This window comes from Zootoca vivipara, chromosome 10 (assembly GCF_963506605.1).
Source record: "Zootoca vivipara chromosome 10, rZooViv1.1, whole genome shotgun sequence".
NCBI classification, from domain to species: Eukaryota; Metazoa; Chordata; class Lepidosauria; order Squamata; family Lacertidae; genus Zootoca; species Zootoca vivipara.
In genome coordinates this window covers 55,520,659-55,547,742 of record NC_083285.1, presented here as the reverse complement: position 1 = coordinate 55,547,742, position 27,084 = coordinate 55,520,659, and the positions used below count along the sequence as shown (strand labels likewise).

Here is a 27,084-nt window from a genome sequence, read left to right as displayed (position 1 = left end):
GTATCTGTGTTTATGCACCTTTAAAAACAGCAACAAATTTTCTAGGAAACGTGCAAGAGCAAATGTTACCAGCCTCAGTTGTCATGCTCCACAACTGGCAAATGGGAGGCTTGTGGGGTTTTTTTGTGGAGAGCAGTATTAATTTCTTTAAAAAAATTTTAATATTGAGGTCTTATGGAAGAGTGATATTTAGCTGACATGTACAAGAATGATAAAGAGGCTTTGGGCATGATCATCTTCATGAGCATCATCTCAATGCATGTACTGCAGTTACAGTCTCTGAGGTAATCCCTTTCATGTGCTGAGACAATTCCTCCAAACTAGATTGTTGAAATTTGGATGTACCTTCACCATGCAAACTGATGAAAAGATGCACACTCTTATGGCTTGGCCTGAAAACGAAATGGTATATAACCTTGATAGATAAATAACTAATACATACTACTTCATGTGTGCTACGTTTAGCACAGTCTTCGCAGTACGGCTCTGTTCCGATGGCATGAAGTAGTCACGACAAACTGGTAGATTCCTATCTGCTGCAGCCTTCATCCACCTTCACAGCCATTGTAATCATCCGCCTGTTCTGCCGTTGAGGGCTTCTTGGATCATTCTTTGTCTAGCTCCTTCCCTTTGACCTTACCGCCTTGGGTGACCCTGCTGGGAGTACGAGATTCCCGACGGCTTCGCTCACAAGGGTCATAGGAACATGCAAGCCCACTCACCACGACAAGGTGATGATCCAGTGAGGGAAATCTTTTAAAATGTAGTATAAACACTGACAACTGGGAAACTCTGGCCTGCAAGCGTTCTAGTTGGAGAACAGCCTTTACCAAAGGTGTCATGGGCTTTGAAGAAACTCAATCTCAGGACGCAAGGGAGAAATGTGCTAAGAGGAAGGCACGCTTGGCAAATCCACACCGTGATCAACTCCCACCTGGAAACCAATGTCCCACTGTGGAAGGACGTGTGGATCCACAATTGGCCTCCACAGTCACTTACAGACCTATTGTTAAAGCTGTGTTTATGGAAGACAATCTTACTTGGCTACGAGTGATCGCCAAAGAGAGACGTTTAGCATTCTTTTAAGATAGCTTTGAATTCCTGTTTTACTAGAAACATTTCCATGGCAACCAAGTTCATCATTGTACTGTGCCACAGTATTGTGGGAACCAGAATTAACTTATCCATCTACAACTACAAAAATCCCAATAAAGCCAACTCTGCATTGACTTGAATAAGTTACCAGAGCATGGAATACCATAGCCAAGTCATCTCTGTCCAAAATGGCCCAGAGCTGGAAACAGGCATTCCTTGCCAACAAGACTTTTCAGGATTCAGTTTCAATTTATTAGTCCACATTCAGCCCATTACTCTTTCAAACACCTGTGTAGCACCTCAGCTGCCTCTTCTGATTCAGGTGGAATAGAGAGACACAACAAGGTGTCATTTGCATATTGGTGACGCTACACTCTAAAATTCCTGGTGACAGCTCCCAGTGGATTCATATAGAGGTTACAACAGTTAAAACTCCATGCTTTGCAGTTGAGGTAATTCACACATTTGGCTGATAGTCATCAGGTGATTTAGGAGCTAGCTATTTGAATTTATGAGTGAATGATCCCATAGTGGCTACACAATGATTACCTGGCAAATGAACCCAGATTCTAGTTCTTTGTGCACTGGACAGACCTGGTTCCCACTTAAGTGGTTTAGTAGGAAACATCCCCCCCTGGAGTTTTCCTGTGATATGATCATGTAGATCACAAAACCAGCTCTCACTCTGATCTATGGTGAGGACTGCAAAGGACAAAGCATTCATAACTGGGTGTTTATACTGTATGCTGCATGTTATGAGCGAAAGGTTGTTGTGAAGAGTTTTACACCTGCAAAGAGTTTGGGCAAAGCTAAAAGGCTCTATTCATTGTTCAGGGGTGGACCAAATGGCAGCCAGATTTGGCCCATTGGGCCTCTAGTTGCTACCAGTAATAAGGAAAAAGACTGCTGTAATGATCCCAAATGGCAGCAATTCAATCTACAATTAACTGGAAATTTAGCAAGAATTTGTAGGGGCCAATGGGACCTGCCAAGCTGTTGCCCCCACTTATGTTGTCTAAAAACTGTGTAAGTTTTCTTGCAGTTCAAAGAGTAGTAGGCTCTCTACAATTTCAGTTTGTTCTTTTTTTAAAAAAAAAAAGATTAAATTGCAGTGATAATGAAACTATTAGAATTGGGAACTTGCCAGAGAGTAGCCAAAAGAAATATGAGAAGCTTTATGCCCTTTGGGTAGAAGTTTCTTCTTAGGAGATCCTTGTTCCTTGCTGTAGCTGTCAGGGAGGATAATGCACCTGTAAATTCCATTTGACAGCAAACATATCACAGCAACAGCCTCACTTGAAAATGACAAAAATCCAGACAGTGGAGAAGGAGAAGTGACTGCCAAACATTCAAAGCACACCAGGGAAAACAAATTCACACAAATAGATTAAGCCTAGACTTTTCTATCAGCTGCCCACTGATATTTGGGGGCTGTTAATTTCCTCAACTATTAATCCAAAAAAATATTTTTGCAAGTACTCAATTCTCTCACTGTCTGTTCACTGAATCTAATTCACTCACCCCCCCTACCCAGGAATAGGTGGGTGGTGTAAACCTTACCCACATAGACAATCATGAAGTGGTAGAAACTTCTGCAGACGTTTCTGAATATGGGTAGTCATTACAAAATTGACGTGTGTGTGTGTGTGTGTGTACGCACACATGTGTGCAATATAAACTTAGATGTTAGGATGGATCAGTAGCCAGGTTGGATGAATGAGGTCTGTCCAGAATACTGTATTAATTCTCAAATTTCAAACTGCAGTTCTCATAGTTCACCATGCCAGTTCCCGTTTGCCAGTTCTGTAGCTCCTGTCATTTTTGTACAGGTAGTGAGGTTCTACAGTGTGTGCATTAATGTTGTAGGTGTACATTTAAAATATTTATGTCTACAGGTTAAAAGAAAACACAATAACGTAGTTTGTGAAGTAAATCTCAGGTTGTTCCACAACTCTTTCCTCTCTCCTTGAAAATTCACAATTAAAACTCAAAAGGAGTTTACAGCAGATCAACCAGTTTTTCATTAACTTATTGAGAGGCTGCCTGCTGTTGCCTTATATTGTGGTTGTGTGTGGAGGTTTCAGTTGTTGGTTTGTGTGTGGTAAAGTTGAAAGAATATAAGATGGAATATAAGTCATAATACGTGTTGAAAATATGCATCCATAGTTGGAAATGCAGGATTTTAACAAATTGCGTTGTTACTGTTTTGTTAAGATAGATCAGGTGTGGTCCAGTCTTTATTGCCTGGTCCCTTAACAAGGTGGTAACTTAAAACTCTTTGTCTGTGAAAACAATCTCAGGACTTTCAACATGCCATATCAGTATTCACAGCAAATACACAATTATGAATCACAGTTCCAACACTCATCAAGATGTAACAAAGTGTCCATTGTCAACTTGAAAAGGAAGTCAGGCTAAAAAAAGATAGCCTTTTGATATTTTTAGTAAGGCTGACAATTTATTAAAGATTGTTTTAGTTGATTTACTGTCTGCTTTGACTGATTAATGACTCAGTTAAAGTATCTGTAGGATGGGAGTTCTCACATGCTGTCACAACACAACCCTTCCTAAATCAAGAGAGGAGGGACAATGATGGTAGTTGGTGTCTCCTCAATGAAGACTTGCTGCACCAGCACATAGGTGCTTTGAATGGATAATTTATCAACTCCTGCAGCAGGACAACATTTGAAACCAAATGTTACATTGTAAGACAAGTCACTCTGGGTTGCATTGCTGGGAAATACACAAGTGTTTGGAGCTGAGATACAAGGCCAAACAAAAGGCGGTTTGTCTAGCTGCTGTTGTGTTCTGATGATGTGGACTTCCCAGAAGCATCTAGTTTTATCCGCTAGTGGAAACAGGATGCTAGAATAGATGGATTCTTAGTCTTTTTATGTTATGGTTTAATCTACACTGAGGGTCTCAGGCCAATACCGGTAGAAGGAAGGATTGGGGCTACATTGAAAGCATCTGAGTTTCCAAAGGCGAGGTCATACACAATCCAAGTTTCTGTTTTTAAAAATGGTTGCTTGCTTTACCTGTTTCCATAACTGTTAGTTAATCTAGGAATTGACTTGTGGCCATAGGACCATTCCAGTTCTGCTGACCAGGAAATTAAAAAGATGATACTTCATCTCATTTTTAAAAAAACAAATCACTGCTCAAATGGAAATGAGATGTGGAGGGGTAGCAAGCTATTTGCATCTTCCCTAGCAGATGCCCACTCACTCCACTTTTGGAAAGCTTCCCCTACATTTTGAGAGCTGTAGCTGAAGAACCCTAGTGTTTTTACTGAAGGACCACTCTGCCCTGTCTCGTCCCTGAAATAGCCTGCTGTCAAGTTCCATTGTCATAGATACTGCTCATCCACACCCCTATTTTGGCAACTGGGAACAGGACAGATAGGGGACAAAATTTGGTTTGAAGGCTGCCAACTCTAAGATGACTCAAAGCAATTTTAATATATTTTTCTTACCACAGCTATATCAACCTTGTTGAGGAGAAATATACTTTTCAAGTGAAATGTAACAGTCATGTCCTTACTGCTTGGATATCATATTTAATTTGTCAAGAAACATAATGAATTCAGCATTGGGAGCAGATTGCAACAATTATCTTTTTGCCTGCATATATTCCCCTTGCCATCAGAAACAGCTCTGATGGTATTTCTTTTTCATTTCCTTTTCAGCACACTTGAGTAATGCAGCTTTATTTTTGCAATGGGCATAGTGGCCTTCATATTTACTTTACATATTATATCATTTTTACAAGGGAAGACTAGGAGGGTTTTGGAGGAAATCTTACCACTCAGGAACCCGATGTCATGCACAGTTGTGGCACAATTAGATTCTGTCTTCAAAATACAGTACATTTTTAAATTTAATTTTATTACATTTATACCCTGCCTTTTTTCGACCATGGAACCCAAAGTGGCATATATGTGTGCTTCTCATGAGAACACCAAACTAGGGACTGACAAGATGCAGACCTGTTTAGCAGTGACAAAGTTATAGCCTCATGTACCTTGAGACCAGACCTCAAGATTGAGAAAGGTCAGTTTGTGGGAATCCTCTGTAGAAAGAGGAATTTTACACTAATCAGCACTGCCTCTAACAATCTATTATGGCAACATACATGAATTGGAAAGAGGTTATGTAGACCCATCAAAAACAATCTGACCTACCACATCAAGCCACATGTTGGGGCTTTTAAAGTGTTTAGCAACCATATTTTCTGGCAACAAAAATGAGCCATCATTCATTGCTTGGCATGCCACAAGCTGTTCAGGCTTGCGAAAGACATTAGCAAAATTACTGCAATAGTGTATAATTCCTTTGTCCCAGTACAGTGGAACCTCGGTTTATGAACACCTCGGTTTATGAATTTTCGGTTTATGAACGCCGCGGACCCATCTGGAACGGATTAATTCACTTTCCATTACTTTTAATGGGAAAGTTCGCTTCAGTTTATGAACGCTTCAGTTTATGAACAGACTTCCGGAACCAATTACACCCATGCTTCAGTTTATGAACGCTTCAGTTTAAGTACTTCACGGACTGGTCTGGAACGGATTAATCCATTTTCCATTACTTTCAATGGAAAAGTTCGCTTCAGTTTATGAACGGTTACTCCGCGGACCATCTGGAACGGATTAATCCACTTTCCATTACTTTCAATGGAAAAGTTCGCTTCAGTTTATGAATGCTTCAGTTTATGAACAGACTTCCGGAACCAATTATGTTCATAAACCGAGGTACCACTGTATGGCCATAATTTTGTCAAATGGTTAAACTAACCTGTGGCAGGCAGTGTATGGTTAACAACTGTGGCTCCTAGTATGAAAGTCTTTAGTTTCATTCTGCTAAGGCCATAAGCATAAGACAGATTTTTTTTATGTCAGAGTGGTTGAATGTATATGCCACTAGAGGGCACTGTTGCATATTTACATAAAAGATACTAATATATGCATTTTGTTTGAATTTTTTTTAAACTGATTTAGCCAGAAACGTATTGATAAAATGTTTAATTCAAGTAATGAGAGAATAGAGGAAAAGGAAGAGTCTTGAATTCAAAATGGAAACCCAGGATTGAATCATGGTGCCAATTTGTCACATGTCGCCATCAGAGTTGAGACAATACCCACTGAAATAAACTACATGATCGATTGAGCTGTCATCTGACTGCTCTGCCAGTTACTCTGTTTGCTGCTCAGCACACAATGAGCAGGATGAGTGGAAAAGCAGGCAAATGAGAAAAAGAAGGGAAGATACCAATAACAGGGTAGAATGGGTGTGTGTGTGTTTGTGACAAAATTTCAAAGGTATACAGAATAAATATTTTATTGATCCAATACATTGTAAAGTATATTTCTTCTTAAGGGACACACTTTGTTTTGTTATAGAACACAATAGAGAATACAGTGGTCTTGCTGTTAAGAGCCCCGAGGAAGAATATAAATTTCAAACATGTTGGGCCCATAACACCTGAAAGATTTAATCTCTTCCACCCCCCTTTCCCCCCAAAGTAGGCAAATAAACCATTTCAAATTCTTAAGCTAAAAAAATGATATTTCAAATGAATCTAGAGCCATCCCCCTTCCCACAACCTTCATAATGTGGCTAGGCAATTAAAGAAAACTCACATTTGCTACTAAAGCTGATGCTGCTTAATATTAAAAATAATTGTTTTGTGGAAGAGGTGTGGCTCACACAATACAGTGAGATGGCACTCCTGGAAGGGTGCGTCAGTTAAGAGATTTGAATTACATAATTCTCAAAACTTTTGATACTTTCAGATCTAAAAATGCTATTAAAATATTCACTCTAGATTATGGATGTTCTGTGTTATTACTGTTAGAGCCCTGTCATAGCAAGAAAGGTTGAAAATATGGCACCAGTATACCTTGCCCCCAAATCTCATTATCTGATACTGAAGGTATCTAAATCTGAAGGGTGTGTGTCAGGTTTCCTGTTGTTATAACCACTGTATGAGAGGTAGACTTATGACAAGGATTCCCCCCCCCCATAGTAAGCATGTTCCCCTTTGAACTTGTGCATGTTATGCACCTGCTAACATCATGGAAGCCCTAGAAAAAAGGTGGCAACCGGATTCCTCAACATTTTATGAATTTGCCTTGTAATTTTTAAAACTATTTGAATAAAAATAGTAACAATAGCGACTCTGTTTCTCCATATTTGGCTAAATGCTTTAATTTGGCAATGACTGGCATATAACGTGAGATACAATTGTTGGTTTGTGGTTTCATTTCTTGTTTTACAGAGAAGTACGAAAACAACTTCCTAGATTGTAAAAAAAACAACCCCACCAAAACCCATTGTTGAGTTTGGGTTTTATTTTAGCTTTTTGCAGGCAGCATCTTTGCTCTTCGCGTTTTCCCCATTTATTTTTTAACGTGGGTCTCGTTAACCACAGGCCGAGGGTCTTTGAGATGACCTGTTGCCAGTGGCAACAATCTAGCGCTCTTCGGACTCGGTGCTCGATCACCAGGACTGGGTTTTCCCCGGTCTTGGCGCTGAGGGAACAGGCCGGCGCGTTCCATCTCTCTCTTCTTCTCGGCTCTCGGCTAGTCGTGTCTGCCCCGCGCTCTAAGTGTTGTTTTCACGGAGGCAAGATGGCTGCGGCTTTGGCCGGGGCCGCCTTACTGGGCAAGGGGTTGGACATCAGCCTGGCGGCACTGCAGCGGCACGACCCCTACATCTGCAGCATCGTAGACGTGGCCAGCCAGGTGGCGCTATACACTTTCGGGCACCGAGCCAATGAGTGGGTGAGTAACCGAGTGTCATCGCGGGGTGGTGGTGGTGAAATGGGGCAGAGATGGAATAAAGCACCTACCACTTTAAATCAACCAACGTCATCCTCGCGCCGTGAATTCTGTAGTGCAGGGGCGGCTGGGCTGGCGAAATCGTTCTTAAAGCGTCTGCGCAGATGAAACTTTTGTGGGAGACTCTTTCCCTGGCTTTTTAACTTGTTCTTCCGCTCATGCGCTTTAAGCGGCTGATGCATGACTGCAGCCCGGGAAAACAGGGCGGAAGGGGAGGATGGACGAGTAAACCATGACATCTAGAGCAGATCGATACCGAGCTTGCTTGCATTTATAGGACTAACCTCATAATGAGTTTACCTGGCGAGGACAGTAATATTGGAGATGCTTGGGGAGAAATTAAGGCTGCAGTCCTGTTGTCCTATACTCACTTGGGATTAAGTCCCGTTGAAGTTAATGTGGCCTACTTCTGAGTACTGTATAGGCTTGTGCTTGGCTGGGACTGTACCCCAGTGAACACCGTGGGGCTTACTTATGGGTATACAGTACATTGACAGGATTGCATTGTTTATCTACTTTTTAATTAGTGTTCGAGTCTGACCAGATCTAAGAGAAACAGCTACTTGGGCCAGCATGCTCAAAATGCAGTGTGCAATGCTGGTGCTGCTTCTCCCCTGGGCTGGCTGCTTGGTTTGGTGCTAGTAGGTACTGGACTGAGACAAGCAGCTCCTTGAAGCAACAGCTCCTTGTGCCATTGTGCCCATCAAAGGGTGTGCAAAGCTGCAGTAGCTGCCTCCTTTGTCTCCTCAAACTGCCTGGCTATGGTCGCCCAGTTTAGCACAGCAAAGGTGCAGCTCCCTGGCCAGCATGCCCAACAAAAGCAGCTTGCAGTGGTGCCAGACAGGCCCGTGCAGAGGGCAGGGGGTAGCTGGGTACATTTGGCCTGAGCTTTGGAGGGCTATGCTGGCTTGGGGCCTCCACCAGAGGCTGCTGGACTTACACTGTCTTGCCAAGAATGCCCTGTGCCTCCCAGCCGACCGGGGACTTAATGGGTGAAACGGCCATGGGTGAAGCACCCATGCCTGTGGACCTGCATTACTGCATACTAGTGCCCCTGCCTCAGTGGCACATCTTATGAAAAAGACTCCTTCCCTGGGCCTCAGGCAAGCTTTGCATGGGCCTGGTGCCAGAAGTTTCTTCATGCTCTGTGGACTGGCTGCTTAGTTTAGTGAAGGCACACAAACACAGCTCTGGTTTTCCTGGAAGTTCAGAGTTTTCTTTTTTAAAAGGAGGTTGGCCAGAACAATGCCTGGGCAGTATACTGGACAGTAGCATATTACATGTTGGCAATGAGACCTTGTGGAAGCGTGAGCCCTCAGCAATTTACTAGCCATGCAGACCCCTGGTGCCAGCCCTGCTGTAGCCATGGTATATGTTTAGAGCCTAAGTTGCATGAAAATGGAGTTTCACATTATCCAAAAATACAGAGATAATCTTGCTTTATTTTCCACTCAACAAAAATTCAGCCACAGTAGGGCAATTTGTATGAAGTGTCTAATATGACCCTGGCAAACAGGAAAGGAGGCATTTTCCACCCCAAGATGGGAAAGCCACTGTGTTATGACAAATGAGCTGGCATCTGGGCCTAATTCTCCATTGAAAAGGCCTGTTTCATATGTTATGTTTCTAGTGCATATATACAGAGCACATGTTAAATCTCGGGGAGGGGGGGAATACTGTAAATGTGTGCTTAGAAAAATGCATGCGGTGATTTAAAAGACACGTACATACCAGAAAGCCAGTGTTCAGTTGGTGCTTTAAAATCACATTTCATCACCTGTAACATTTGAAAGAGCCCCCAATTTTGTCTGTCTGCTTATGCTTTGCACTAATTCGCTTAGGTGGTTTTTATTCTATCTTTAAAATTATGCATTTTAATTGATTTTAGGAAAAGACTGATGTGGAAGGAACACTGTTTGTTTACACAAGGTGGGAATTTTATTAATTTTAATATCAGTGTTTTAAATTCACGCCATTCTCATACTACAAAAAAGAAGCACAGAAAAGTGATACCATTGACTGGATCAAGAGGTACAAGTTTTTGAATTGCATGAAACTCTTCATCACTTATGAAGGTTGAAAACTTATTGGAAATTAAAGATACTTGGTCTGATGTTAACATGATAAGTGTAGAATTTTTTTTCTTTTTAAATACTGCTGATTGATGAACCTTGATGAAGGGAGTGACTCCCCATACATTTCTCCTAAGATAATATGCCAGTGAAAAACTTATAACAAGGTGTAAGGAGGAGGTTTCTGTGCAGACTAAGCAAAGTATCAGGCAAATATTTCCGATGTCAAAGTTTTATGATACCGCACCCTCTTTTAAACTTATTAGATCTTCCTTACAAATAATATTTAGAACTTTGGATTTCCTATATTTTGGAAAAAAAATTGAACTAAATAATAATAACAATAATAACAATGTGAAACACAATCTTGCTACTAATAGTACGGTAGTAGTAAATTGTAATTGTTTAGGGTTGTAAAATTGTAATTGTTTAGGGCTGAAAACACTGTAAGGAAGGTCAGTACAGTTGTACCTTGGTTTTTGAACAGCTTAGTTCTTGAACGTTTTGGCTCCCTAATGCTGCAAACCCAGAAGTGACTGTTCTGATTTGCGAACTATTTTTGGAAGCCGAACAGCCAATGGGACTTCCACAGCTTCCAGTTGGCTGCAGGAACTTCCTGCAGCCAATCAGAAGCTGCGCTTTGGTTTCCGGACATTTTGGAAGTCAAACAGACTTTATTGTGTTGTTATTCTCGTATACAGTGGGACCTCGGTTTATGAACACCTCAGTTTACGAATTTTCGGTTTACAAACGCCGCGGACCCATCTGGAACGGATTAATTCACTTTCCATTACTTTCAATGGGAAAGTTCACTTCAGTTTGTGAACCCTTCAGTTTATGAACAGACTTCCGGAACCAATTACACCCATGCTTCGGGTTTAGTACGCTTCAGGTTGAGTACTCCGCGGACCCGTCTGGAACGGATTAATCCACTTTTCATTACTTTCAATGGGAAAGTTCGCTTCAGTTTATGAACGCTTCAGTTTATGAACAGACTTCCGGAACCAATTGTGTTCATAAACCGAGGTACCACTGTAGTCTAAAGGCAGTTGAGACCAAGAAAATAGTGGCTTGCCTAAAGAGTAATACCTGGCAAGTTGATTCCAGAGATTTGAACCAAAGATTTTCCAGTTCAAATTCATACATTCCACAATTCAGACTCTTAAAAACCACTTCAGAGTGTTAAAAAGTAAAATGAGGAACAGAGATGAGAGAGTATGCATCTATTTCTGGAAATCTTTTTATAAAGACAGTTTTATTTATAACCTGCTGGTGCTGCAAGTTAGGGGAGAAATAAGTGTGTTTTTTTAAATGTTGAAAGTAAGCCTTCTGTTGGGAATAAAAGTAAAATGAACTGAACAAACTAATCTGATAATTCTCTGATTATCATCATGTTTGCTGCTTTCTATCACTTCCACCCTTTGTTTCATTTTCTGTTACCTCCCTTCCTGTAATGCACATTCCTAGTGGCTTCAGGGTACAGAGACATCCTTGGAAGCCTACCAAACTTGGAATGTCTCCCACACATTAAGCCAGTGTCTTTTCACTGGTATCAAACACAGTTCAAAATTGGAATGTTCCACATGTACCCATTTTAATAACCATGTGTTGAAAAGGTTAAAAAAAGGCAAAGGTTTAAAATGGGAATGAAGGCCCTCTGTGTAGTGAATTTCCTTAGTGTGCCCATTCTTGCTTCATCATAAAAAGGAAGTTATAATGTGCAATTAGTCCAACTAATAGGACACTGTTAAGGTGGAGCAGGCCTCTGATGGTTAAAGTGTACGCTTGGGCACAATGCTTTGTATGCACAAGAGATTCAGATATTTTAAAAAACTGTTCTTTCATATATTAGTTTTTAACTAGCTGAGCTCTTGTTAGGAGCACTGTTGTTTAGCCCTCACAAACTGTATCTTTTGTATTTAAATAATAATAAGGTAACTGCAGGTAAACTGCAGAAGCAGTGAATTAAAATAAGATCTGTAAATTTCTAAAGTAGTAGAGGAGGATATTGATTATAACAGTGAGAGGTTGCCATTCTAAGAGGTAGAGGTGTCTGACCTGTACTGAAGTTTGTAAAAAAATAAAAATGCTGCCCCCCCCCAAAGCCAAGCCTTTTCTTAGGCTTTCAGTTACTTTAGTAAAAAATATAGCCATACTTGTAGAACAAAGTGTTTTAAAATATAATTTCATTCAGTTATTTTTCATTGACTGTGGAGGGCTTTATTTCTGATCGTTTTTCAGATCAGCTTCACCGAAGTATGGATTCACTATTATGAATAGGCTGAGTATGGAAAATCGGACAGAACCCATAACTAAAGATCTGGATTTCCAGTTACAGGACCCTTTTCTGCTTTACAGAAATGCCAGATGTGAGTAACAGTTTCGTGCATTGACTAAACTCATTCTTGGGGTTGAAGTATGCTTCTTCCAAGCTGCTTCTTGAAAATCTCTGAAAATTTTCAAAACTTTAAAAAGTAGTTTTAAAGTTTCTTACTTTTCAAGAAAGCAGTTGAAAATCCTGGATTGGCTGCACTAGTGAGTTCTCTAAGGGAAACTCCGTATCCAGCTATTCCTTGAAGAGGCTTGCAAAGAGTCGACCAGTGGCACTTCAAAGCACTGCAGAGGGTTATTTGCAAGCACCCAGGATGGTGCTTTGATGTCCTGACTTTTCCTAGGACTTCAAAGTGCTCCATCATTTGACGTCATTGTGATGTCAGGTGATTGCTGTGAGAGATAGAGTATATAAGGATATGGCCTGCAGCCAGATCCAGTTCTCCACTCCTGTTGTATAGCAAGTTCCTGGGTTCTCTAGCACAAGCAAGAAATGGGTATGTTCATACAGGTGGGCTCAATAACTCCCATTAAGATATGTGATAAGCTCATGTGTATAGCAGCAAGGGCTTAATCAGTGCTGCTGATATCTTTCTAGTGGTCTCAGTTTATAGGTATTTGTTTGAAGGATTTTTACTCTGCTCTTCAGCTGAAAAAGGTTCCCATTTGTCCTGAAGGATGACTGTGTTGCCTTGGCTGCCTTCTAACACTGACGAAGCTGGATGCCTTAGGCTGCTGATTTTAAATGTCACAAAAGGGTATCAAATTGTTAGTTATTCTAATTACTATTATTATTATTATCAGTAGTAGTAGTAGTAGTCACGTATTTTTACTGCCAGGAAAAGGTTCTAATGGGATTTTCTGCCTCGGGTGCCAAAATAACTTTGCTGGCCTTGGGTACTAGGCCCTCTGACTTGTCGGGGTGTGTGGGGTGCAATTTATTCCTTCTGAGGGAGGAAAATGTCTTGAGCCAGCCTTTATCGTGGCAATGAAATTTCGTTAGTCCACCAGCCATGTGTCTATCCATCAACCCAACCTACAGAATAGTCTGCATGAGTCATGAGCAGGCTTGCCAAAATAATGAGACAAGTGCTAGTTTAGAACTCCATGGTGGGAAAAACAGTGACAGGGGCATTGGGACAGAGAAGAAGCAGGGAGTGGAAAGAGTAAATACTCCCCCCCCCCCTGCTTCAAATTTCCCTGTCCCATGCCTGCCTGCCTGCCTGCCTGACTTAATGTGGCATTAGGGCTCGTTTAAACAACATTTGCATGTAATTTGTAGTTAGTAGCTCTTTATGTAACACTAGCATCTAGCAACCCTGAACAGCTTGTAGTTCTGTTGTGCTTTCACAAATGCATATTAATAAACAATCCATCTGCCTAAGAGATTACAGCATTCTCTAGGTTTTAAATACAAAATTAGACTCATACGCATAACAAACACTTGAAGAGGATGAGAAAAGCTGAGTTGTTTTCTGTTGTGTTTGTACACATATGGGTTATCCACACCATATAGTGATATCAAGGACTGATTTTTCTCTTCCAGTTTACATGTTGGCCTTGAGGAAATGTTGTATCCCAATAACTCTTTAGAAAGCAGGGATTCTGTACACTTGGGAATAGGAGCACTTTTGGACATGGGACCAATGCAGAGGCAATCTTTATGCTCCCTCTTTCCCATAGTTGAATGCCCGTGGGAATGCATGATTTGCCCTCCACAAATCTTCTCTCCTCTCTTGAGCACAAATGCTACCCTTCCTCTTAATCATGGTTAAAGGAATTAAGCACTAATCATAAACAGGGATCAGCCTGGATCTGAAACCATACAGCGAAGGCAGTAATATAAATAAGCCCATAAGTTACTAAGCTGTTGCAGCTGGCAGTAGCAGACAGCATGGTGGAACAGCACTTCTCATCCAACCTGTCAGTTGCATTGCTGCTGCTTACAGGAAGTAGAGGGGGAAGGACAAGGTCCATTGTTGGAGACAAATCTTGCATTCCTGCTGGTGAATTTGCAACACACTGAACTGGCTTCCACCTCGTCTCCTCCCTCTCTACCTCCCTGTAAGCATTGGTGATGTGACCAACTGGAGGTCGAGTCAGTGACCATAACCATGCTGACCTCTACTGATGAAGAGTTCTGCCCCACTTGCAATAGCTTGATGTGTGTATTAAAGGGTAGTGTTTAAATACAAGGCTGATCGATTGATTGATTTATAGTAGTAGACAGCATATTAAAAGAGCATATTAAAACTATTCAGCAAAATAAAGTGAGATGCCTTAGGTCAATTAGTGAGCAAAATAATATAAGACAGCAACATTGTATCACAGGAGGGCCAGAGAAAATCCTCCTCCAAAGTTAGAGGATTAAAGGAATACTGTCACCAATTCTCTCTCGCAGTCTTAGTGGGTAGAAACCTGACATGCAATGAGAAATAAAAAATAAAGCTTGTGTTCCCAAACTAAAATAACACAGAGTGCTCTTGACACCACCCCATGCTATCTATTAGTATCACAACACAGACTATTAACTTTCCGCACTGCTTCCTGTCCCAGCCATCCCACATTTAAATAGCAAAAGGGAAAAGAGAGAAGTTTGTGCCTCTCTTTGTGTTTAGGGAAGCCTGCTTAACCTTCGTCTCCTCTTTACATCATGCCAGTGGCTATTGCAGCACTGTTCCTTCCTATGCTGCTGGACTAATGTGAGGATCCCTGGGCCACATCAGAAGAGCTTGTTTTGCACCTCCTCCCCATGCTAGTGTTATCCCAGATTCCAAAGAGTGCAGCTGCTTATGGTGTTTCCTCCCTCACCCCTTTCTATGCAATGCTGGGCTTTGCCTGAAAGCCAAAGGCCATAATGCCTCCATCACAAGCAAATTTATAAGGTAGTAACACCAATAGTTGAGAGCGATTGGGAAGGAAGGAACAGGGGCGTAGCCAGGATGAAAATTAGGGGGGCCAAGGGGTGGGGGAGGGGCCATAGTGGGGCAAGGAAAGCTCCCTTCTCCCTTGCCAGCTTTTGCTCCACCCGCCCCGGTGATCGCGGGGGGGGGGAGGGGATCGGAGCAGCTTGATTTCGGGCTGCTCCGACCCCCTCCTGCCCCTCGTCGAACGGCAGGGGCGAGGGGGCGCCAGGATCAGCCCGAAATTGGGCTGCTCCGACGCCCTCCTCCCCCTCCGCAATCGGCAGGGGCGAGGGGGCGCCAAGATCAGCCCAAAACTGGGCTGCTCCGATCCCCTCCTCCCCCTCTGCGATCGCCGGGGCGGGTGGAGGGAAAGCCCCAGAGCCGCGCAAAGCGGTTGCCTGGCTTTCCCTCTGCCCGCCCCACAGCCAGCAAGGGAGAAAGGAGACGTCCCTTCTCCCTGGCTGGCTGTGGGGTGGGCGGAGGGAAAGCCAGCCAACCGCTTTGCGCGGCTCTGGGGCTTTCCCTCCACCCGCCCCACAGCCAGCCAGGGAGAAGGGAGACGGCACCGGGCAGGCAGCGGGGCAGGCTGGCCAGCGGCCCTGCTTCTAGGGGCGGGCAACTGCCCCCTCATGCCCCCCTGCCTACGCCCATGGGAAGGAGGAATAATGTTTGCCAGCTTTGTAAAACAAGCCCTCAAAAGTTACTAGGCTGCAAACATTTTTACAAGTGTGCTGTGGGGCTAACAGAGGCGGAAGAGAGAGACACATTTTTGCTGCCCTCTTTCAGCTGCCTGTTTCGTTTCACACTAAACACAGAGGAAGGACAGAAGGCTCCATTGCTCCTTTCCCAGTCTGCTCACTTCCTTGTGTGGAATTCCTGGTTGCCGATGGCTACCGAACTGATTCTTAAATGCAGGGCTGGGCTAAGGCATGTGAGACTTGGCTCAAATTAAGCTCTTATCTGCATAGCTTGACATTACTGTTGTTCTGACTTAGTGTGCACATGTACTGTTGCCATGGATAATCTTGGTGTCTTTTTCTGGAGCATGCAATATCAAGGCTGAGAACAAAATTACTGCTACAGTTGTTGAAGAACAAGAAGTAAAAAAATCATTCTTCTCCTTGTTCTGTAAAAAGCATTCATTTCTGTTCCTCTTGCTTGTCATCCGGGTAGGAACCCTGGACATTATGACACCCTTAACCATCCAACATAAGCAGTGGTTTTTGTCTACCATGTTGTCATCTGTTCCTCTCAAATCTTCAGTCTTCTCTAGATTTCGTTAGACTATGAATAGTTGTTATAGCAAGTCTCAGTATAAAAAATTAGGAAACAAAATGTTTTGAAGTAAAAGTGTGATCCATCTGAGCTGAACTACTTTTTAAAGTCCCATATGATTTCAGTAGGACAAAACTAGCCATGCATTGAACTACCCCCCTGAGATCAACGGGACTTGATTTTAGCTCAAAGTACCCTGGGTGCAAAATGTGGTTGATAATTGACCCTGTTCACTTCTCCATATCCATTGGATACTTGCTAAAATAGGCTGACTATTCTAGTTCATCCTCCCAACTTGCTAAAATATGCTGATTATTCTAGTTTATCCTCACATAATGGCCCAGTTCAAAATATATTATCTCAGCTCCTTTGCTCCTCCCTTCGTGACATGAACCAGGAAGCATCTAATTAACTACAGTTTTCATTTTTGTCTAAACCAGGGGTTGTCATCCTAGTCCCTACCACCCACTAGTGGGCATTTCAGGATTCTAGCTAGGAGGTAGGGGGTTCTACAGCACAAGCTGAATCCTCCTTCCATCAAGCACTGGTGGGCGGTAAGGAAATTTTACCATCAAGAAAGATGCATTAGTGGGCGGTGGGTATAAAAAGGTTGACTACCCCTCTTCTAAACTATGGCTGCCAGCTGTGTCGGAACTCTAAATTTCCAGCTTTGGAACAAGCTGGGGTCTATGGTTGAGGATGCTAACTTATTCCAAAGCTGGCAACCATAGTTTCCCAGTATGGATGAAACAAGAAATTGTGGTTAATTGCAGACTTTCTGGGTAGATGGTTGGCACTGTGAAGGAGTGAAGGAGCTGTTTGCATGGGCAAAAGGCTTGTTCATATCTTGTCTTAATAAGCCACAATATGATGGTCCAAACACAACTTTGCTTTTAAATACTTAAAATAATTGTTTGCTATTTTTCTTAAACTGGATGCTTTCCCCTCCCCACCCCTCCAATTCAAAAGTGCTGTAGTTCTATTCTAGGGGTAAATACACTTCATAACCTCAGCTGTAATCAGGCATAGATTCAATAATAGTTATTTGCTTGGACTAGCTAACTATAGCCTAGAAGCAAAATTAGTGCTTACTGTAAGAAAATTACCTCTTTATGCCCTTCCATTAAATTTGCTAGTACTTTATATTCTTCAAATAACAATTTTTCTGTTGTATATGATTTTGAATAAGATATTTTTGTATACATTTTAGCCTTGGTTAAACTATTCTGTGTAATATAATAATGAGCATTTGGTATATTCAAGCATAATTCTAGCAATAACAGAACTTTGAAAGTCAAGTAGGAGGACTAAACAACTAAATGAAACCCTTTGAAGTGTGCTGATAACTTCAACTTTGCTTCTAAGGCAGTATTTGAAGTCGGTTTGGTTTCATTATATATGTGTAGCTGTAGGTATCAAATGAAACGGAGATCTGTTAGTAAGGCAAGGGGCAGAACTTTTGCTGGTAAAATACTTCCATGCTGTAAAGAGAAGTATTATAGTGCGGGTTACTAATATATAATTTCCCTGAACAGGAACTTTACTTCAACTGTGTTTTGCAAACAATTATATATTGTTACAGTAGGCTATCACAGAACTGTAAGTTGAAAAGTTCCAAAAGGTCTTCTAAATTAGTGGCTTACATATTCAGTAAAAATTACATTATGGGTCTTATGGGCAGAAATAAACTGAGATGACATTGCAGGGCAAATTGAATAATGTGACATCAAACTGTTACAACAGTGTGCCCAGCCTTTTCTATTATGCAGGTCTAAAAACCACAGTTTTACTACTTGTTGGTCTGACAGCGAATATTTTCCCCTGATATAGAAACATTGATTTATAAATCTGTGCTTTTAGAGAAGGGAGACCTATTTCAGTTTTAAGTCATGCACCAGGTGTACTAAGTATTTTTATGTATAGGCCATCATATGTCATATCTTATTTCATACGGTGGCTTGCCACTTGAAGAACCTCCTGATAATCTTCTGAGGAGCCTCTTTTCCCCTAGAACACAAATTTAAAGCTGCTGGTATAGAACCACTTTCCTGCTCTGCGGTAGAACTGTATACAAAGCAAACAATATCCACATTATACTCATTGCCTATAGATTTCTTGGTACTCTAGTACAAGTATTCTGCATTGGATTTCTTATCTAAACTTTCAGCACATTTTGAACTCGGCTACCAGCAATTGTTGGAGAACCATTGATACATCGTTCTGATACACCAAAAATACCAATTCATTACAGTATCCATCTTCATTAATATTCAGTATTGTATCAGAGCAAAACTATGTCATGTGAGAATGAAGTGCCTAAGATAACAATGCTATGCAGATTGTCAACGGCTGGTACTGATTTTGCAATGGTTCTCCACTCTCGGAATTTGAGGGGTGGTATGATGGGCACTTTTTGAGTTTTCTGCTAGTATGGATGGTTCCAAATTCATAAAAAGACCAATGCAGTACACTGTACAGTACCAGAGGTTCCTTTTCTGGATTTCAAAACATAGTACAGTTTAGTCTGGACATATTTTGTTGAGAAAATATGGCCAACTGTGGAAATGTTGGACATCTCTTTGAGATAAGATAGGCCTTTCCATGTAGACTGAACAGTTTTATTTGAAAAAGGAGACATTTGAAGTGGCTTACTATTCTTGTTCCATACTGTTATTATATACCCATTATGAGAGGTTCTGTATTCTGATTTTGTGCAAACATTTAAAAGTAATCAAAATTATATGTGACCATGTACTGAGTAATTTTGAAAAATGAGAAATTAGAAAACAAAAATCTCTGACACAGTGAACATTTGGAAACCAGTCTTGTTATCACAGTTTTAAGAAGCTAGACATCAGTTCTCTGCCAAATTATTTAGGCTTATTTCTTTCTGAAACTGCCTGTCTCTAAGTACTCTGTGAATTCTCAGTTCTAAAGACCTTTCTTGTAAATTTAGAAATAGAATTTTACAATATCTCACCTGCAGATACCAAAATATTCACTCTATTTTTTCAGATATCATAAAATACAGTTATCTTTTCATTGAGTTTTGTATATCATGTTGCTATGGGTCCTTACCTCCAGGTGTGATGTAGAAGCAACTGAGTTGGGTTTCATGGACCATCTTGCCAGTATACTTCACTCCAGGCTCCCCTGGGTGGTGCGTAGGAAGTGGACGATAAGCTGTAGTTGCTTGCCGAACAATGGTTTGAAACATCCTGTTCTTCAAAATGAATTTTCACAGTCCAAACGGATAGATGGAAAAAGTGAACTCTTTGCGTGGCAGTGACAATTTCATTAGAAGTATTCAAACCTAGTAGCTGGAAAATTTGCAAAAATTGTACATTTTTGTTAAAACTCCCAAAGGCAGACCGAAGGAAACCACTTTACAATCTAAGTGATATCTCGTGTCTTGCTCCTTGCTTTTTTCAGTTCTTCCCAATCTTTTTCTTGAGGTCTGTGCCTTGTGCTTGCTTAAAATCCTTCTCCTCTGTTAGTTTTACAGGGAAAACTTGGACTGAGAAGTGAGGATAATGGGCTCCATCTGCCTGTCAGTTCATCACCTCCCTGAGTCATAGAGGTCTCTGGTTTTCATACATCACCACCACTGGCTCTGATAACGTACCCTTGTATTTGGAGGAATATGTCTTTCTAAAGGGGTTCTTGGACTTTCTGGACTTCACCCAGAGAGAAATTTTCATCAAATGAGTGAATTACATATTTTTTTAATTGAGAACCAGGCCAATAGACTTACAAAACGGTGATACACACGAATCTTATGCAATGCAAGTTTGATGCATATTTTGCAGTGCGTGTCTAGATCCTTTCATCTATATGCAATGTGATAAAGTGCCTGTTTCAGTGCCAGCCCTGAAAACTAGCCTTCTAACATTTTTCAGCAATTAAAAAATAACTCCCTGATAACATCTCCTTAAAAGGAAAGGAATGCGGTTTACTCCATAAGTATGCAACCTTTCCAATGAAATTAATCAGAGATTGCAAATGGCTCCACAGACTGTTGGGTGAATAAGCTTGTTTTTGCGTCCAGGATTGTACATCATTCAGGGGCAGCATGCTTTAAATGATGGTGTTGCCTTAACTTTATATTCAGATACTAGGCATGTGGTTAGTAGTCTGTCCCAGCCAGGAGACTGCCCTGTTGTAAACATGCATTCCTTACTGGGTCACACAGTGCTCAAGATACCGTTGAAAACCCCACTCACTTCTATCTGTATTGCTTTCATCTAAAGTGCTACTTTGCATTTCTGAGCCTGCAATCCTGTGGCATTTGAGCCATTTTTATTTTTTAAATGAAAGCAGGACACTGTTAAGGGAACATAAACACCATTATAGGATTATAAATCCCTTTTCTTCCAAGCAGAAGTTAACTACCAATTTCTTGAGCTAAGGAGAGATATCCACTCTTGCTAATAAATCTCATCCAATCCATAACTTGTCACAAGAAATGGATTTAATTTGTTTTGAGGCATCTAGTTTAGGCAATCATTTTTGGATTGTGATATTTAAGTATGTAACAACTCTTCCCCGTATAACACATGTGCAGGTACCACCAGATTCAGTAAACACATGCATAAGTGTGGTGTCATATGGGAGTCCTAATGTGAAATAGAAGTGAAGTGTGCCGCACTGGTGAACTTAACACTCCTACCGTGTTTCCCCTTTTTTAAGACACCGTCTTATAACTTTTTTTCCTCAAAAAAACACAAGGTGTCTTATTTTCAGGGGATGTCTTAATTTTTATTAGGTTTTTATTACAGTCCGGTACCTTACTGGCTCAGGGTGCTGCCATCCATCCCATCGCTAACATGGGAGCTGAGGGGCACGAAATCGAGGCGGGAGAGCGGGGGGGGGAAGAGATGAGAGAGACGCGAAGCAGGTCGTCTGAAAGATGCCTGTGTACGCCCTGTCCCGTGAGGGGGAAATGAGACCCTTGTCCACACCTTGTCCACACCACCGAAACACGCATTCATAAGGGGCGGCAGCTCGAGGAGCTAAACTTCCTTTCCCGCTTGAGCGCGCACGGAGGCGGGCGAGGGTGCGCGCAGGGACCCCCTTTGGGATTCCTCTGCGCCCTTAAACTCAGGAGGTCAAGTAGCCAGCCAGCCAGCCCCCGCGCGCGCGCTACATCTCTGAGGAAACACGCTTTTTTTACACTGATACACTGAAGTCCCGCGGAGTTGCCCCAGGAGGAGGCGCCGGCGGTGGCACCCTGACTCCAGAGGGAACGGGGCGAGTTCGTCGTGGCCCACCCGACGAGCACCCCCGTGGGTTTTTTGGGCAAAGCGCCTCCCCACCCCGAGCCGTTTTCATTAGCGGGCGGAGCAAGGTGGGTGTTCCCTCGCTTGCTCCTCGCCGCCCTTCTCCCTCCAGGCATTGGCGAGGCCGCCTGTCAATCAGCCGCCAACTCGCCCGCGGAAGGGGCCAGCAGTGCTCCCTCCGCCGTCCATCGCACGGGCCTTGGCCCATGCAGCCCATGACGTTCTGGTGGCACAGTAGGGGCCAGGAGCGCTCCCGCCACCATCTGTCGCCCCGGTGGCGCGGAAGGGCCTGCAGGCCTCCCGCCGCCGCTCTGCCTCGGCGCGGAATGGGCCAGCAGCGCTCCCGTCGCCATTCGTCGCCCCGGCGGCGCGGAAGGGCCCGCGGGACTCCCACCGCCGCTCAGCTTTGGGCCATGCAGCCCACTACGCTCCGGCGGCACGGAAGGGGCTAGCAGGCCTCCTGACACCAAGGGGTTTCCCCATCCAGGCGCTCCGCCGGAGTGGAAAAAAGTCCTGGGAAGAGGGGGGGGTCCTCCTAGCGCGGCTTGCCTGGCGACGCGCTCAATTCATGCACCCCACTCCCACCTGGTCTCAAGCCTCTCTGAGGCTCTAAAGGAAAGCAACAAGGTATGCCTTATTTTCGGGGTATGTCTTAAATTTCGCAAATACTTAAAACTCCTGCCATGGCTTACTTTATGACTACGTCTTAAAAAAGGGGAAACACGGTAGAAGGAAAATGAAGAGCAAGCAGTTCAAAATGTATTCTTTTCTAATCCATTTAAATAAAGGAGGAATTGAGAACTTGTGCCATAAGGAGATGGCAGGTATATTTGGCCTATACTACTGCACTCTAGTCTGCACTTCAGGCAATACCAATGAGATGGAAACATGGAAGGTGCCTAAAGAAGCCAGGGTGGCTATCTAAAGAACTTTCAACTGAGTTAAGATTTAAAAGGGATATGTACAAAAAATGGAAAAAGGGGGAAATCACCAGAGAGGAATTCAAACATATAGCCAGCACATGTAGAGACAAAGTCAGAAAAGCTAAAGCACAGAATGAACTCAGGCTCGCTAGAGAGGTTAAAAGCAACAAAAAGGGCTTTTATGGATATGTCCGTAGCAAAAGGAAGAAAAAGGAAACAGTGGGGTCACTTAGAGGAGAAGATGGTGAAATGTGAACAGGGGACAGAGAAAGGGCGGAACTCCTCAATGCCTCCTTTGCCTCAGTCTTCTCCAAAAAAGAAAACAATGCCCGACCTGAAGAATATGGAGCAGATGATTCAGCAGCGGAAACACAGCCCAGAATAAGTAAGGAGGTAGTACAAGAATACTTGGCTAGTTTAGATGTATTCAAGTCTCCAGGGCCAGATGAACTACATCCAAGAGTATTAAAAGAACTGGCAGAGGTGATTTCAGAACCACTGGCAATAATCTTTGAAAATTCCTGGAGAACAGGCGAAGTTCCAGCAGACTGGAGGAGGGCAAATGTTGTCCCTATTTTCAAAAAGGGGGAAAGAGAGGACCCAAACAATTACCGCCCAGTCAGCCTGACATCAATACCAGGAAAGATTCTAGAGCAGATCATTAAGCAAACGGTCTGTGAGCACCTAGAAAGGAATGCTGTGATCACTAAAAGTCAGCATGGGTTTCTGAAAAATATGTCATGTCAGACTAATCTGATCTCATTTTTTGACAAAATTACAAGCCTGGTAGATGAAGGGAACATTGTGGATGTAGCCTATCTTGATTTCAGCAAGGCCTTTGACAAGGTGCCCCATGATATTCTTGTAAAGAAGCTGGTAAAATGCGGGCTAGACAATGCTACCATTCAGGGGATTTTTAATTGGCTGACTGACCGAACCCAAAGGGTGCTCATCAATGGCTCCTCCTCATCCTGGAGAGTAGTGACTAGTGGGGTGCCACAGGGTTCTGTCTTGGGCCCAGTCTTATTCAACATCTTTATCAATGACTTGGATGATGGGCTTGAGGGCATCCTGAGCAAGTTTGCAGACGACACCAAATTGGGAGGGGTGGCTAATACCCCAGAGGACAGGATCACACTTCAAAATGACCTTAACAGATTAGACACCTGGGCCAAAGCAAACAAGATGAATTTTAACAAGGAGAAATGTTGGAGAACTTGGGCAAAAGGAGAACTTGGGCAAAAAAAATTGAAAGGCACAAATACAGGATGGGAGACACCTGGCTTGAGAGCAGTACATGTGAAAAGGACCTAGGAGTCTTGGTAGACCACAAACTTGACATGAGTCAACAGTGTGATGCAGCAGCTAAAAAAGCCAATGCAATTCTGGGCTGCATCAATAGAAGTATAGCATCTAGATCAAGGGAAGTAATAGTACCACTGTATTCTGCTCTGGTCAGACCTCACCTGGAGTACTATGTCCAGTTCTGGGCACCACAGTTCAAGAAGGATACTGACAAGCTGGAACGTGTCCAGAAGAGGGCAACCAAATGGTCAAAGGCCTGGAAACGATGCCTTATGAGGAACGGCTTAGGGAGCTGGGTATGTTTAGCCTGGAGAAGAGAAGGTTAAGGGGTGATATGATAGCCATGTTCAAATATATAAAAGGATGTCATATGGAGGAGGAAGAAAGATTGTTTTCTGCTGCTCCAGAGAAGCCTACACTGAGCAATGGATTCAAACTACAAGAAAGAAGATTCCACCTAAACATTAGGAAGAACTTCCTGACAGTAAGAGCTGTTCGGCAGTGGAATTTGCTCCCAAGGAGTGTGGTGGAGTCTCCTTCTTTGGTGGTCTTTAAGCAGAGGCTTGACAGCCATCTGTCAGGAAAGCTTTGATGGTGTTTCCTGCTTGGCAGGGGGTTGGACTGGATGGCCCTTGTGGTCTCTTCCAACTCTATGATTCTGTGATTCTAGTCAAAGGGAGAATTGCAGGGAGACTCTGCATTAGACAATAGGTCAGGAGTCCAGCAGATAAGTTGATATTCTCTGGCCTCTTTTACAGCTTCCAAGATGGGTTTTCTTGCTGGTCTGGACAAACGGCTATTGCTTTCTCAGGACTTGAGTCTGACACTGTTAGGAACGCATTCTGCTCCAGTCCTTTGCCCTTTGCAGGTCATGTGGGGTACCAATTAATCAAATGTAATATCCATCACATTTATATTTTCAAGTGAAGAGGCTTCTCATGTTGATTTTTCTAGTTCTGTGTACCTTAAGGCATTTTGCATTTGACACTTTACGTTATGGTAAAAATAAACAAATTGATTTATGCTTTGTATGGTTTTAAACTGTTGTTGAAAACGTTCAGGTTTAAAGGAGTGAATTTTTTTAAAAAACAAAAAACACACACACAACAACCATCAAGTTGTGTGGGAATATTAAAATGTTCCCCTGGGGAGAGCTTTTGCTCAAAGTGCATTGGGATCCTTTCACTGAAGTCGTTCACTTGCACTATTTTCGACCCCACAACCACATTTTTATTGTGTTCATCTGTTTGTGCTATCCCGTTGTGATTATTCAGGACTCAGTATTGTTCCCATATTACGGATGTAGGGTGAGTAGCTGAGGCTGAGATATGGTGGCTTTCCAAAGACTGCGTAGTAAATTCATTTCTGAGGTGAGATTTGAACCAATGACTTCCTGAATTCCAGCTCAAGCTCTAGGCCCCTTTGTTATACTAGCTTTCTTGCAGTTTGTAGTTAGAATTTATTGCTGAGCATAAAGAGGACTAATAAAAAATTGAGAATATTGTTGAATAGTTGTCTGAAGTGGATTCTTAGTAGGTCTGTTCATAGGAGCCAACTCCTAGGGACCGAGGTCTCTTTGGGGGGCCCTCCCCCATAAAATAAAATTTGAGGAGGCTGGGCCTCCCCAAATTTGATGGGAATTGCCATTCAAATGGTATGGTGTGCCACATCATCTGTTCAGTTGTGCACGGCAGGGTTCTCTCCCCCCCCCCCCAGTATTTTATTCAAGTTGGCATCCCTGGGTCTGTTCATATAATAGTCAAAGTGTAGCACAAGAAAAGCTGCATTGGAATAGTTTGCAATTAAATGTTTTGTGCATAATTACCATTTTGAAGCGATTGATCATCCAAGTAATTTTTCTGAAGATAAGTCTTAGAATAGGAATGCCGCAGAAATTTAGAATCACATTGACAGACTGATACAGAAAATACTTCAGCCCCATGTACAATTTCTGCTTAAGCACTCATGCAATGCTTTTTAAAAAGCCATTTCACAAATTCAAAACATTATGTTAGAAATGACCCTAAAATGAAGCAACATTAAGTAGTGAAGGTATACACACAAAAAAAGAGGGAAGCAAAAACTGTTGGTGTATTTCACAAGTTAAAATTAATTGCTCTTGTCTGTAGTCTTCAGACTGCTCACTTGCACATTAATCCCATTGACTTCAGGGGAGATCCTTGACATTAAACAGTGTATTTTGCCCTAATCCATTGAACAGCATGTGCAGCTAAGGCTCTTCATAAACCATGGAAGGCAAGACAGTAAGCACAAACTGTTCTGCAGTTTGTAACAAGAAAGGACCAATTGCACGTGACAGTACTCAGTTACTGGGTCTTGGGTCACATGACACAAGCTGCAGCGCAGCCTTTCAAAATAGGAGATTGAACCCTAACCTTATTCACTGTCTTGTTCAAAGGCGAAATTGCATCCTTTCATTACTGAAAACTCATTTCTCAAGCTGCACTCTCATTTGTCAGCAAGTCTCTTCTTGGAAAAACATGTTGGCTATACACAGCAAGAGAAAATAAAGAATGCTTAGCTGGGGGAAAGTAGGAAACATTCTCTTTGTTGCTTGTTGACTTAAAAAATGTTACAGGAAACATTAATGGTGATAAAATATGATGATGTAAATAGAATAAATAACTGTGATGTAAATATGAAGTTCAAATTAAAACAATCTTTGGGTAATAAAAAATAATGCTAGCCCTAAAATAACATTTCTGAATTGGCAAACAACTTAGGTTTATTGGGATGTGTTTGAATGCATTTGCACAGATTCAGCATTTAATATAGGCAAGTAAAGAATATATGAAACCCAAATCTGCAATTCCCAGGAGGAGAAAGTTCATATTGAGAACTCCCAAAGGAGTGCAATGACAGCAAATGACCAATTGATCTTGTGTGGATGTACCCTTAATTTGAGGTGGTAGTTTTCAGTTAGGGTCTCATATGTACAGCATATGATTTACTGCAAAGCTATAGTCTCCCTTGAGAATTAGAGCGAGTGTATTTAATCATATTTCCCTGTAATTCCTCCTGAGGTTGCTTTGCTTT

The 27,084-nt window shown here is 42.3% G+C and overlaps 2 protein-coding genes across 16 annotated transcripts in view; one reads left to right on the top strand and one right to left on the bottom strand.

Annotated features, from left to right (window-relative positions):
• Positions 1–20,349, bottom strand: part of CACNA1C (calcium voltage-gated channel subunit alpha1 C) — a 550,248-nt gene extending 529,899 nt beyond the window's left edge. For 9 of the 13 annotated variants that reach the window (XM_035127329.2, XM_035127332.2, XM_035127337.2 and 6 more), the window contains exon 1: positions 19,599–20,348. In XM_035127329.2, the coding sequence (XP_034983220.1) occupies positions 19,599–19,737 (139 nt within the window). In that variant the 5' untranslated portion in view covers positions 19,738–20,348. Of the gene's footprint in view, positions 1–19,598 lie in introns of all 13 variants that reach the window. The other 4 variants (XM_060279995.1, XM_035127322.2, XM_035127323.2 and 1 more) reach the window with 1 other exon arrangement.
• The window catches only part of DCP1B (decapping mRNA 1B), a 44,434-nt gene continuing 25,047 nt past the window's right edge, over positions 7,698–27,084 (top strand). For 2 of the 3 annotated variants that reach the window (XM_035127339.2, XM_060280002.1), the window contains exons 1-3: positions 7,698–7,879; positions 9,825–9,865; positions 12,250–12,377. In XM_035127339.2, coding sequence (XP_034983230.2) covers positions 7,727–7,879; positions 9,825–9,865; positions 12,250–12,377 — 322 coding nt within the window. In that variant the 5' untranslated portion in view covers positions 7,698–7,726. Of the gene's footprint in view, positions 9,968–12,249; positions 12,378–27,084 lie in introns of all 3 variants that reach the window. The other variant, XM_060280003.1, reaches the window with a different exon arrangement.